Source organism: Melanerpes formicivorus, unplaced genomic scaffold (genome assembly GCF_026170545.1).
Source record: "Melanerpes formicivorus ecotype bairdi unplaced genomic scaffold, bMelFor1.0.p_v2 SCAF_13, whole genome shotgun sequence".
In the NCBI taxonomy this organism is placed as follows: domain Eukaryota; kingdom Metazoa; phylum Chordata; class Aves; order Piciformes; family Picidae; genus Melanerpes; species Melanerpes formicivorus.
The window spans coordinates 10,048,808-10,062,825 of record NW_027142365.1 but is presented as its reverse complement, the minus strand read 5'-3'; the positions used below and the strand labels follow the sequence as shown (position 1 = coordinate 10,062,825).

General features: G+C 43.5%; 1 protein-coding gene across 2 annotated transcripts; it reads left to right on the top strand.

Annotated features, from left to right (window-relative positions):
* The first annotated feature begins 1,957 nt into the window (after positions 1-1,957).
* MTPAP (mitochondrial poly(A) polymerase) lies at positions 1,958-13,266 on the top strand. Of its 2 annotated transcripts, none has more exons than XM_068146030.1 (9): positions 1,958-2,162; positions 4,702-4,874; positions 5,712-5,942; positions 6,329-6,553; positions 8,168-8,379; positions 9,168-9,394; positions 10,946-11,038; positions 11,147-11,220; positions 12,404-13,266. In XM_068146030.1, the coding sequence occupies exons 1-9, from the start codon at positions 1,979-1,981 to the stop codon at positions 12,740-12,742; spliced, it is 1,758 nt and encodes a 585-aa protein (XP_068002131.1). In that variant the 5' UTR covers positions 1,958-1,978; the 3' UTR covers positions 12,743-13,266. The 2 variants fall into 2 exon arrangements, with proteins under 2 accessions (XP_068002131.1, XP_068002130.1); XM_068146029.1 differs by lacking the exon at positions 1,958-2,162 and adding an exon at positions 2,233-2,479.
* Positions 13,267-14,018: the final 752 nt, after the last annotated feature.

Sequence of the window (14,018 nt, the reverse complement as noted above, 5' to 3'; positions counted from 1 at the left end):
AGTAGTTTGAGTATGGCAATTGATAAAATCAGGCAGCACTACGTTTCATTTCTCACTCAAAAGGCAGGACTGCGTGCTCAATGGCACCTCTTCAGTGAATTGGCTTTTAAGGAGAAATAGCACCTCCCAGCACTAGGGGCTGAGGAGTTGAGTCTGTCAAGGTCTCATGAGATACAAGCTGTATTTTCTATTTATTATCTGCACTGTAATGACTATTTGCTTAATGAAGTCAACAGAAAACCTCCATTATGGAATTTCAGAACAAACACCTTAGGCTTCAATGTTTATTATTAATACATACATATTGTACAGACACAGTGACTCCATTGTTCAAAGGTTGTATTTCTGCTGCCTCTCCTACATTGTTCAAAATTGCCTGAAGTATGGCACAAATGACACTGAAATGCACAGGGATTCAGACTCAGTATGTGATTTCACTTTGCCTACCGTAACAGTGCATTGAATGCTGCTAGCAGTGTTAACCTCTCTTCACACATGGCTTCTTCAAGAATACATAAATGATAAATACATTGGCAAATCATCATAAAGAGATGTGTGTCCTTTTTGTTGAGTTTGGGCATGTTCAACTGCACTACTCAGTGCACTTGCTAAGAAATGTCTGTAAACAAAAAAGGAAGAATGTTGAAGGTGATTGAAAGAAAACAGAGGAAGGAAATGAAGGGGACTGAGGAACAAGGCAGGCAACAGAGAAACAAAAAGTCTCCCAGGCATAGGAGAGGGTGTAATTGGCACTGCCTTGAAAGTAGGAGGTTAAGGGTGAGTACATCCTTAACACGTAGCAGCTCTCACGCAAGGATACCTGAGGTATCCTATTTCAGGAACCAGGTTGAGTTATTAATTTTCCTAACCCCACAATTACTTCTAATGAAACCATTTTCCTTTTTTAGACCAGCTTGAAAGGGGAAAAAAGAGGAGGAGTTTTTTTCTCTCTCTCTCTCCACATCAATGGATTTAGGAAGGACGAGTCATAGGATTCCAAAGGAAATTCACCCCAGAGAAATGGAGGAAACACAAGATTCTGCTCCATGGCATGCATATGTAGGATATAAATCGAAGTGCAGTGTTTTAAAAGCAATCTACTCTGTCTTCAGGATCATTCGTAGATACAAATCCAAGATAATTAGGTCACTGCAATTACTTATAGACTCTGACTTATTAGGAGGCTACCAAGACAACAGCTCTGTAGTTAAGACCTGCTAATGCACAAGGACACCACATAGCTCTTAAGATACACCACAGATGTGCCCACAAGTTTTACACAGATGACTGGTTTTAAATACTAAAGAAAATGACATCCTCAGTCCATACCAGGAGGAAGTGCAGCAGGACAAGGACTACTTCCCAGGTGCCTGCACTTCTAACCTCACCGAATGTGCACGCTGCCTTCCCTACAGTAACTTTGCTTTTGCAGCCCTGGCATGGGGTCGGATAAACGTTTTAATTCCCCTTCCTAAACAGCCAGCTTGCCAGAATCTACATTCGTCTCCCGTCACCTGGGTCATAGGCTGCTGCAGGTTCACCTCCAAGCCCACCTTCACCCTCCTGCCCTTGGCTGATGGTGCTCAAAAGAGGGGTGATCGTGGGCCCTGGCAGGTGGGAAGCCGCTGTGCACCTCCTCACACCCGGCTGCACTCATACGCCTCGGGCCTGGGCAGCTCAGTTTGTTCCCTCCTCAACAGGCAGCTGCCCGCACCCACACGCTTTGGTACTGGCCTGGGTCGGCCAGTTAGACTTGCTCTCATATCAGAGCAGGCAACTGCGTGCTGTCACGCGCTTCGGCGGCAGCAACAGCCCTTCCTGACCCGTGAAACGTCGTGCCGATAACCCAAGGCCAGCCCAGTATACCGGTAGTCGCTCCGCGCCAGACAGAGGAATACTGAGCCTCGGTGGCTGCCGTCGACCACGACAGGTCGCGCCTGCGCAGTGTCTGCCGCTGACGGCGCGGTGCTGCCCGGTAATGGCGCACCGCGCGGGAGGGTGCGCGCTGTCCCTGCTGCGGGGCCGCCTGCGCCTCTCTGGCCCGGCTGCGGCCGGCGGCTGTGCGGGTCGCGGGCAGGCCCGTGAACAGGCCCGGCTCGGCTCCTCCGGCGCCGCGGTGCAGAGGGCCCTGCAGGCGGCCGGCGCCGAGGAAGTGGGTGAAGGTACGAGTCTTCGGGCCGCGCCGCATTCCCCTCATGGCCTGGCTGCCGTTTCTCTCGGGCGGTTACCCCCCAGTGGAGGGGGGCGATGAGGTCAGGCGAGGGCGTGGGGAGTGAAGTGGTCGCCTGTCGTGTTTGCGGCGGGCGGATTGGCTCTGGGAGAGTCGCCTCGCCTTTACCGGCGTCGCAGGCAGTGAAAAGCATCTCGGGACCCGGGGAGCCTCTTCCGGCAGCCGCGGAGCCGGTGGCGGTAGTGCCATTCAGGCCAGGAGATCAAACTCCATTGCCGTTTTGTAGGACTTGTTTCATTAAATGCAGAGGTAAATTGACAGGGATTGTCTTGAGAGACTGCCTTTAAAAGACACAGGAAATGTCTGGTTGCTGCTGTGGACAAGCAGGGAGCACTGTCCACTAGGCTCACCTGGTTCGCCACAGGACCAGCTGAGTGCTTGCATTAGCATCAGCACGCAGAGGGCAGCGTTAGGATGTGTACAAGCACCATGTGGAGGATGAGGCTGCTTCTCCTGGCAGCTGTGCTGATGTGTACCTGTTCAAAAGAACTGTGAAATTATCTGGCACTAACTGGAAATGTTGCATGGCAGCAGGGCTTTCCTGGATTTTCTGCATTGACATGCTCACAATAACCGTTTGGATGTGATCATCTGCATCTGTGCTGCGCTCAGACTGTGCAAGTGACCAGCAGAGCTAAGAAGAGATGTCAGAGCACATCTTTTACTACAGTAACTAAGCATGTAGTAAACCAGGCAATAATCACACAGCCACTGTGGTCTAATACAGAGAGCTGTGGGAATAAGATCTGAATTAATCTCCTGATTGTGTCACTTGCTCTTGGGACTTGTCCATTCTGCATGTCAGTCACGTCACGTTTCTCTGCCTCTACAGAAAATAGGACCTTTATCATCTTCATAAAGTGCAGCTTTGATATTCTGATAAAAAATGGTATATAAAACTAAGCTATTGAAACAACCAGTTTTGTTTCTTTACAAGCCTATGTGAGATCTATGAGGACAGACTGAAGGAGTTGGGGCTGTTCAGTCTGCAGAAGAGAAGGCTCCGAGGTGACCTAATTGTGGCCTTCCAGTATCAGAAGGGGGCCTACAGGAAGCCTGGGGAGGGACTTCACAGGATGTCAGGTAGTGATAGGACTAGGGGGAATGGAATGAAGCTGGAGGTGGGGAGATTCAGGCTGGATGTGAGGAGGAGGTTCTTCACCATGAGAGTGGTGAAGCCCTGGAATGGGTTGTCCAGGGAGGTGGTTGGGGCGCCGTCCCTGGAGGTGTTTAAGCCCAGGCTGGACGAGGCTCTGGCCAGGCTGATCTAGTGTGGGGTGTCCCTGCCCATGGCAGGGGGGTTGGAACTAGATGATCCTTGTGGTCCCTTCCAACCCTGAATGATACTATGATACTATCTCAGTAAACTTGTAAAATAAAAGATTTCTTTTTAAAGCAACATCAAACAAACTGTCATTAGCTAATAGTTAATATTTTCTTGAAGCCACAAAACCCAGTGGGTTCCTCAAAACTGAATGCATCAGGAACTCTCTGTTGAACCTTTCTGTACAGATGGTAGCTTCAGAAAACTGCATGTTTTCCAGCTTCCCAGTCTGAATTACAAATGGCAGTATCAACAGGGAGCAGCTTTACAGGCTCCAGTAATGTTACATGATCAGTGGGCTAGTGAGTTATGCAGGGAAGTGGTTAGGCTTTTGCATTTGGGATGTGGCCTCTTTGCCTGTGCACAATAAAAAAAACCCACTGTGTTTCTGGATGTTCCAGCATGTCTCATTGCCATGTTAATTCAGCAGGCTGTTAGAAGCAGTATAGATTGCCAGTAGTGTGGTGAGATATGACTGATCTGTGGGTTTATTGTGGCAGATGAGATGAAAGTGTGGTATTCAACAAAAATTCTGAGTAGAAGTTTACTGTAAAAGAATGTGATGAGTTGTGAAAATAAGCAGGTGTTGAATTGCTCCAAAGTGAAAGTGCTGGTTTCGTGGTAGCTGAGAGAGGTGATCTTTTCTGTGCAGTTTGCTGAAAGTGTAGCTCTGCCTCATATCCTAGCTGATATTTCCAGACTTGGACATAGAGTCCAACTGTGTGCTGGGTTTGATGGTGAGCAGCAATTCAAAGAGCAGATTCCATTTATCATCGAGCTTCCTGTGGCATCAAGGGAACTTAGTATTGTTTTCTTCCTACATATCCTACTCCTTGTTCTTACAAATGTATGCACTTGTGAGAGAAATACACTCATGTTTGTGTCCTTCATTCAGTCTTGTTTTCTATTTTGCTATAAGCCTTTTAGAGACCCAGGACAAATCTTTGTTTTTTTCAGTTGCTTCATCTACAGGAAGAGGCTAAGCGTACTAAACCCAAGTTTCAGGCTTGATATGGCTGTGGGTAGTGGGAGGTGTCCCTGCTGACTGCAGGGTGGGTGGACAAGATGACCTTTGAGGGTCCTTTCCACCTCTCTCTATCTGTAAATCTTTATATAGAAAAGCCTTGATGCTCATTTCTTCTCACAGATACTGAAGTCGATACAAGAAAGAAGACATTCGCTGAGGTCCAAGCAGAACGACTGGAGCAAGCAGAACGGACTGTTTTGATTAAGTGCCCATCAAAACTGAATGAAAAGAAGTTGCTGCAGTATTTATCCAGTCATGGAAGCATTAAAAGTCATTTCTTTTTTGAAAATCGTGTAAGTAGTTATCCATGTAAACTAAAATCTAGGCTTTGACAAGGAGAAATACAAGCGTTTGCTCGAGGCCTCTGGTATGCAAGTTAAGGAAGTGATAGATAATTAACATAGTAACATAGTTTTTATCTTTGTTAAAGTTTACACACTGTTGAGAAACGGATTTTTATTCATAAGTTGCTAAGCACCATCTGTAAAAGCTAGCTAGCAACCTGTTTGGCACCATGTCTTTGAAACTCTTCTGTGGCACTGTTGCTGTTACAATAGAGCTAACTCTTTTTCATGAGTTTCTTGAACATTAGTTGTGAAGATAAATAGATTTGAAAGCTTTTATGTTTAGTGTTTTTTCCATCCCATCCTATTCTATTCCATCCTATTCTATTCCATCCCATTCCGTTCCATCCCATCCCGTTCCATCCCATCCTATTCCATCCTATTCTATTCCATCCTATTCCGTTGCATCCCATCCTATTCCATCCTATTCTCTTCCATCCTATTCTCTTCCATCCTATTCTCTTCCATCCTATTCTCTTCCATCCCATCCCTTCCCATCCCATCCCATCCCATCCCATCCCATCCCATCCCATCCCATCCCATCCCATCCCATCCCATCCCATCCCATCCCATCCCATCCCATCCCACTGCAAAGAACAGTATATCTTAAATACTTTTGACCTCTAGTGAAAAAGTGTTGTAAAAGTGTTGAGGTACAGCACTGAGCATTCAGCTTCAAGAGGGGTGTCTGAGTACTCCCAGAAACATCTGAATAATACCAGTGCAATCAGTTCTAGGCTGTAGGCATTCATCTAACGCTGTTTCTTTCCATTCTCAATGTTCTAGGGTATCCATGCTTTAGTAGAGTTTTCAGAGAAGAACAGTATAGCCTCACTGCAGGATGCTGTTGGACTCCCAAGTTCTGCAGAGCATCACGTCCCATTTAAATCTAGACTTTTTACTTTGACACTGAAAAACCCAGTGAGTCAAGCTGCTGGAGAGACACCAATTCACCTCGCTCCTCAGTCTCACCTTCCAGTGAAAGAGCTTATTCAAAAGCTTTGTCATGCAGACAGTGTAAGTAGAAGTTTCTGTGTCTTTCTCAATCAAAACTTACCCATGTCCATTTCAGATTTGCAGGAGGTTGTGGGAGACTTACAAAGCATCTGTTTAAAAAAGTTAAGATCTTTTAAAAGGTAATGTGAGTGGTTATTCTACACTGAAACAGATAGGTGAAATTAGCAATTTTCATTGTCAAAATAATTCTTTCTCAGTGCCAGGGGGGTTACTCAAGATGACCTTTAAGGCTCCCTTCCAATCTGATGCATTCTGTGATTCTGTGAAGTAAAGCTCTTTGCATTTAAAAAAAATCTTGTAATTGCAATGATATTAAGTAGATGAAAATACATATTAATAGATGGAGATGGGTCATTGCATCTTTACAGTGTTATTTTCTTAACCAGATAAGCAGTCAGATGTACACTCTACTGAAGGAGTATCAGCTTACAGAAGAAAACATCAAGCTCCGGTTCCTGGCCTGTTCTCTGGTTCGGGATTTTGCGCGTGCCTATTTTCCAGACAGCACAGTAAAGCCTTTTGGCTCCTCAGTCAACACCTTTGGCAAATTGGGATGTGATGTGGACATGTTTCTGGACTTCCATGACACAAAAAAGCATGCTGCAAAAGTGGTAAGGCTATGCTGTGCATCTTCAGTCTGTTGGATTTCTTCACCAGAGCAGCTCATTAGCTCTTTCATGCCCAGGAATCGGTTCATTTATACTTAGGTTTTACATGGGGTGAGACTATAGTCTGTGAGTAAGTTTATTTTAATGGATTTGAAAACTTTCAGAAGCTGGATGTGACATGAAAGAGGTCTTCCTTGCAACAGGAATAAAATTATTTCACGTTTAAATAGGCTGTTGGGTGAATTTCACTGTGAGAAAACTCAACATCCAAAATTGAGCCAGTAATGAGAGACCATCAGGACCTTCCCCTCCTGCTGTTGTGTTTTTTTCTCTGGAGCTGCTGGGCTTCATCCATGCTGGCTTTGACTTTTAGGGTCCTCCATGTTCTGGAGTATAGTAATTTTGTGCATGTGCATTTTGGGAGGGTTGTCAGATTCTTTTCCTTATTTCAAAGGCTTGACTTCAGGCTACAGAGAAGCTGTGGAGTTACGTACCAGGGTACCTCTATTTGTGTATATGCAAACATACGAGTGTGTGGAGCTGTGAAAGTTTAAGACCTGGGATGGTATTGGTGAACAGTTGAAGGTTGCACACATACTCATATTTGTGTTGTGTGTCAAGAGAACATCGTCATGTTAACAGCACCTGATTTTCATTGTGAAGGGAATTAGTTGGCTTACTCCTGAAAGGAACCTGAGGATAAGCCAGTATGTGTGAACTGTAGATGATATGAGGACCATGACCCTGGAGCAAAACAGGAACTGAAGCAGATCAATAATGCAGATAATTTCAGTTGTCAGACTTCTCATAAAGTTACTATGCCTAGTTGATAATACAACAGTAAGCACTAAAACAAGTGATGATTACTGAACAAGTGTCGAAGCTTGATACTGAAACACCCTCACTAGAATTTGCTGACCAAAGTACAGAGCTTGCATCATTACCTTGAGAAGTTGGAGAGTTACAAATCTGCCAGTAAGCAGCATGCAGTCAACAGCATTGCCTTTTTCAGTGCACATCCTAAATTTCATCTTGATCATGTTTACCCTTACAATGGCTCAGAAGTCTGCACTGTGTAACCAAATTCACCTTTAGTGTTGGCATTTGGGCAGCTTCAAATTGTTAGAACTGTTCAGAGTAAGTTGTGGCTCAGTTCTTGTGCATGTAAGCATAAGAATGGGAAAGAAATAGGCAAGGCATTTTGGGAGGGATATTACCTATTTTTGACTATAAATAGTGTAAATATACTTTTGGATTGGAGGAAAAATAGGAAAGAGGGAGATGAGAATCAGGGTAGGAAGAAAGGAGAATTGGATCATAGATGCCCTGTGGAGAAGTTGAGATTCTTCATAGATTGAGTGGGTAATTAAGTGACTCTGGTATTTTGAAAGTTTTGTGTTTGCATCATGGCAGATAGTTTAGGAGAAAAAGAGCTTTGTTTTCCTTGTAAAAACCCAGAAAACAGCAAAAGACAATAGGCTGCTGTGATTTGGTGGCTTTTTTTTGTCTCTCAGTCTCTGCACAAGCTCCTTTGGAAATCGTTGTAGTCTTTTCAGAAGTGTACTTAAATATCTGTTTGGTTCTAGAGCTAACAGTTTACTTTTGCAATTCTGTTAGAGAAAAGGTCCCTTTGAAATGGAATTTCAGATGAAAAGATTACCATCTGAAAGATTAGCAACTCAGAAAATCCTTTCTGTCATTGGTGATTGCCTCGATAATTTTGGTCCTGGCTGTGTGAACGTGCAGAAGATACTCAATGCTCGCTGTCCGCTGGTCAAGTTTTCCCATCAGCCAACAGGATTCCAGTGTGACCTGTCAGTGAGCAACAGGTGAGACCTGGCTTTAAAAAGTTTAGTGTACTTACGTTCTGAAACCTGAAAACTCTTTAATCTCCTCCTCTCTGGGTTCTTAACAAGTGTGAATGTTGCCTCTGAAAGTAAAAAGGATTATTTTTGGCTTCTAGAAGTTAGGTTGCAATGTGATTAAGATCTTTCACCAGCACAGGAAATACTTGCTAGCTGAAACTGAAGACTTGAAAAACCACTCCACATTAAGGCTGGCTGATAAGGAATTAAAAGAAGGCAGTGTTCATTAGCCATTACATGTGTTTTTCAGTGCACTACTTTATTAATGTTTAGATTAAAACTATAGAAGAAGTTCTAGTTGTATTTTATTATACATTAGGAGAGAGGTATTACTTAATGTACCTCAAATGCAATAGTGGCTAAATAGTGTTTTTTCACCTTGGTTCTGCATAATTTCACTCTTGAATACTTGGAAGGTGAATTCTTTGGTTTTCCCCCATTGTGATGTGGAGCAGGGAAACAAGAAACAGTACAAATGCAGTGCTATTATTTACCCATAGCTGCATCCTTCTTACTATGAAAAACCTACAGGTCTTACTGTCCTTCAGGTTGTTCATCCTGACAATTTCAGGCGTTCTCTTCTGTTGGGTTTTGTGGTGGTTTGTTTTTTTTTGATCCTTAGAAGTTAAATATTTGGCGCTTTTAATGAATGCCCTCTTCCCTTAACTGGTCAGGGCCGAACAGCAAACACTGCATCTGGTCCTTGGCAGTTCTTGTATCATTTACATATCTTTTACTTTTCATTTCTTCAGCATTGCCATAAGAAGTACAGAGCTCCTGTACATCTATGGCTGCCTGGATCCCCGTGTGAGGGCGCTGGTGTTCACTATACGATGTTGGGCCCGGGTTCATGGACTTACAAATAGTGTTCCTGGAAGCTGGATCACAAATTTCTCTCTGACCATGATGGTCATGTTTTTTCTGCAAAAGAGATCACCCCCTATCATTCCAACACTAGACCAACTTAAAGAGCTGGCAGGTAAGGACAGCTGTTCAGGTGTCCATTTGAAGTGACATTCACATGTGTTTTCTCTAAAGCCTCTTTCTCTGTGCTCTCAAATATTAATGCATATTATGTGTGCCTTAAGTTTGAGGTGGAAATAATGCACTTTTAAAGGCAAAATAAATCCATTTTCAATAAAATACTAAGTTCTGTTTAGGGGAGTTAGGCTTGTTCTGTGCCTCAGATAATTAAAAGTCACTGATTTGCTTAGTGCTCCCAAGCTGGCTGGTTTTGGTTTGTTTTAGGGTTTGTTTGGGTTTTTTAATGAGACTGTCTTTGCAGTTGTTAAGGATTTTGTGCAGACAGACACAATGTGCATGGTTTTACAAATACCAGGTGTTTAAAAGAAAGGCTATGTTTGTTCCTCACAGTTTGTAATATGCTTTGAACTGTTCAGGCCATTTGCAAGTAATTCCTCTGCCTTCACAAACAAGCTGTTCTGGCTGTTCCATACATAGCTTTCAGGCTGAGTTATCTTCAGTAAATCTTATGAAAGCATAGAATGACACCTCAAATTCTTGATTCCTCATTCATGCCTTCTGCTTATCAACATACTTCCTTGGAAGCTTTGAGTGCATTGCAGAGAAAGGTCTGTGCTCAGCTATTTCCAAATAAATTTAAACTCTTCCATCAGAATTCTATAGAATTTTTATACATAAAACAGAACACCTGTCCTGAGATTTTACACAAGAGTATTTCTAATTCTCTTGAAGTTTTCCAGGAAATGGTAGTGGGTACTTTGGGTCTGATCTGTTTTGAAACCTTCATATAGGTGTTAACCTCAGAGATCTGTGCTAAAGTTTAGTATAAGATAAAGTTCTTAACAGAGAGATACCAGGTTTGTAACTTAATGGAATGAAGCTGGAGGTGGGGAGATTCAGGCTGGGTGCACATAAGAGAAGGCTGGATGAGGCTCTGTCCAGCCTGATCTAGTGTGGGGTGTCCCTGCCCATGGCAGGGGGGCTGGAACTAGATGATCCTTGTGGTCCCTTCCAACCCTGAATGAAACTATGAAACTATGTGAGGAGGAAGTTCTTCACCATGAGAGTGGTGAAGCCCTGGAATGGGTTGTCCAGGGAGGTGGTTGGGGCGCCGTCCTGGAGGTGTTTAAGCCCAGGCTGGATGAGGCTGTGGCCAGCCTGATCTAGTGTGGGGTGTCCCTGCCCATGGCAGGGGGGTTGGAACTAGATGATCCCTGTGGTCCCTTCCAACCCTGACTGATACTATGATACTAAAATAAGTCACTTCAGAGATACCAAGATGTCATGAATCTCTCTCCTGTAGCCTTTTGAAAGTATGTCATTTACTCATGCATCTCTGCCTGTCCATTGACTTTTCTCTTTTGAATCTTTAAGCACTTTAGTTGAATTTGATCCTGAAAGTTCACTTGTGAACTCCTGATTTGATTTAGCCAATAACATGATCACACTCACTGAATTCAGTCATCTCTGTTAGCTGAATTTTATTAACTACAGTGGCCTTCTACTCTTGAGCATTTAAAAAATCTGCTTGCCATTTTTGTTTCAGATGAAAACGACAAGCATGTCATTGGAGGCAATGATTGCTCATTTGTTAGTGATCTAAGCAAGATTACACCTACAAAAAATACAGAGACACTTGGTAGGTCAATCTTCCAGAAACCTTTTGAATGTTGTTTTTTTTAATGAGCCTATTGAAAATAAGCTTTTCCTTCATGTTTCTGATGGCTGTTGGCTTTCTTGCCCTTAGATGAATTGCTGGGTGACTTTTTTGAATATTTTGGCAACTTTGATTTCAGAAAGAATTCCATAAATCTTCGAAAGGTAAATGAATTCTAATCTCCCATCGTTATCAGCTGCATTTCTCTCTCTGTCGTTTGGCAAACTGCTACGTGTGCTAAGCAACAGTTTATATCATTTGTAATTGTATATACAGTACAGTACAGTACAAAGGGCCACGAGGATGATCAGAGGGCTGCAGCACCTCTCCTATGAGGACAGACTGAAGGAGTTGGGGCTGTTCAGTCTGCAGAAGAGAAGGCTCTGAGGTGACCTAATTGTGGCCTTCCAGTATCTGAAGGGGGCCTACAGGAAGGCTGGGGAGGGACTTCTCAGGATGTCAGGTAGTGATAGGACTAGGGGGAATGGAATGAAGCTGGAGGTGGGGAGATTCAGGCTGGATGTGAAGAGGAGGAGGTTCTTCCCCATGAGAGTGGTGAAACCCTGGAATGGGTTGTCCAGGGAGGTGGTCAAGGCCCTGTCCCTGGAGGTGTTTAAGCCCAGGCTGGATGTGGCTCTGGGCAGCCTGATCTAGTGTGGGGTGTCCCTGCCCACGGCAGGGGGGTTGGAACTAGATGATCCTTGTGGTCCCTTCCAACCCTGACTGATACTATGATACTGTGATACTACATTTAAACTGGTTGTATGCAGAAGCTGAGCCCTTTCTGTGAAGGGAGAGGGCTGAGTACCTGCTCCAGAAAGGAGGGGGAAGGAGAGCATTTGAGCAATACATGTAGGGACAAGTTTCGGCGGTATTTGGGGCATAATTCTGGGCATAGGCACTCTTCACCACAGTTAGGAGTTTTAAGTGCCTGCAGTAGCTGATCAAACCACATGAAGCAGGCTATGATGACAGACTCAGCTGCCAATGCACAAATGGAGATGGGAGTAGGAGGTTGTAATGAGTGAGGTCTGAGGTTTGTGAAAAGGTGAGTGGGAAAATGGCCAAAAGGACAGACTAAGATGGAGTTGTGCGTTCTTTGCCTGGGGGGAAACCTGAGGTGAAGATAGCAAGACCGCTGCTAAGAGAATTAAGAGACCTGGTCAGGTTGACAGGAAAATTAACTGGATTAATAATGACTTTTTGCTTGCTTGCTTGTTTGCAAAAAGTTCTCTACTGGGTCAAAATCTTCTTATTCTTCATGCTAATGTAGTAGCTTAAATGACTTACTTGTTCAGCCTATAACACATACATGCAACTTTGGCTTTTTCTTTGCATTACCTGCAGGGAAAGGAAGTAAATAAACCTGAGTCATCTCCTCTTTATATCTGGAACCCCTTTGAACAAGAGCTTAATATCAGCAAGAATGTTAATCAGCCACAGCTGGAGAAATTTATAGCTATGGCCAGAGAAAGTGCCTGGATTTTACAGAAGGAAGATAAAACTCAACAAACAATCAGTAAAGAGCCTTGGGGACTGGCAGCCCTACTGGTACCGTTTGGAAAAAGTAATCCCAACAAGATGAAGAATAGGATGAAAGGAATAGGAAGTGAAACAATCAAAAGCCTCTTGGACTCTTTAAAGTTAACTAATGCAAACACTCTACAAAAAGCAGTGGGGAAGTGACTTGCAGCAGAGAAACAGAGTAGCTGGTACTCTGTCTTAAAGAATTGAAGAACATCACTTTTAATATTTCTTTTACAGTGGAGAGTCAAATGACCTCTGGTTTCCATTGGGATGCTTTTTGTACAGATCTGCTTTCCTTCTGTACAGTTTTCTCCTCCTTACTCTTCACTTTTCCATCTGTTTTATGAATAAAGAGCATTCAAATGGGAATTGGACAGATGCGTTTTGGAAGAAACATTCAATTGGGCATTCTGTAAAGGAAAAAAGAAAAAAGATGTCTGACAGAAGTAAGGGAAAATCCCTTTGGGAATCTGTTGGCTAACTTATGAGCAGTATGTTAAGTAAAAGCTCAAGAAATAGCCACCTTTCAGTGAAACCACAACTTGAAAGATGAGTGTTAGAATCATTGCTTCCATTCCAGCCATATTCTGGAAGCCAAGCCAAGGTGCATGTATCTATTTTTGCAGTTGTTTTCCATTCATGTAGATAGTGCCAAGACAAAATAAAGAGAATGGAAGTGGGTAGTAAGGATTGCATTTTCATTGCTCTAAGGCCACCACAACTGTTTTGTGTTGGAAAAGTGGTTTTAGTCTTGTGTTTACCACCTGATCTCCAATCTGTTAAGTCAACTCTCTTTTGTTTTCCATACCCATATAGCTGGTTCCCACCCACACTTACGTATACATTCTTGTTTCTCATTTTGCCTTCGCATTAAACCTGTATTTCAGGTTCAGGCAGGGGCTTTTGCATGCCTCTCTTGCTTTGTCTCTCTCCTTGAAGGTACTGCCTACCAGGCAGCACCACAGCTTTCCTCTCACTACTCCCTGCAGAGGGATTTGTCCCTTGCAGAGAGATCCGTAGAGGATTATATATCATGCTGGAGTTCTGTTCCCATTCTTGTCATGTTTTTCAGTTATTCAGCAGAATGCTGACTGTCCCCCCTCCAGATCAGTTGGGCCAACAAGAGTCACTGCTTCTTGCTGACTTAAAGCACTGACTTCTCGATCTGACACAAAAAAGAGTGTTTTCAGAGGAAGGGGGAGAGGGTAGGCAAGGAAGGAAGTCAGAAAGGGAAGCAGAGAAAGACAAATGTCAGATAGATTTTTCCAGGTACATTTCTTTTTACTCATCCAGTTTGAGAGTTTGTGATGAATTTGGTTTTATGCATATAAAAATAAGCTATATGGCTGACCAGGAAAATGGGACAGCAACCATGGTCTCTGAAACACACGCATTTCTCTGCCGGTTTATTGAGGTCTCTGGATTACAGCTTTTG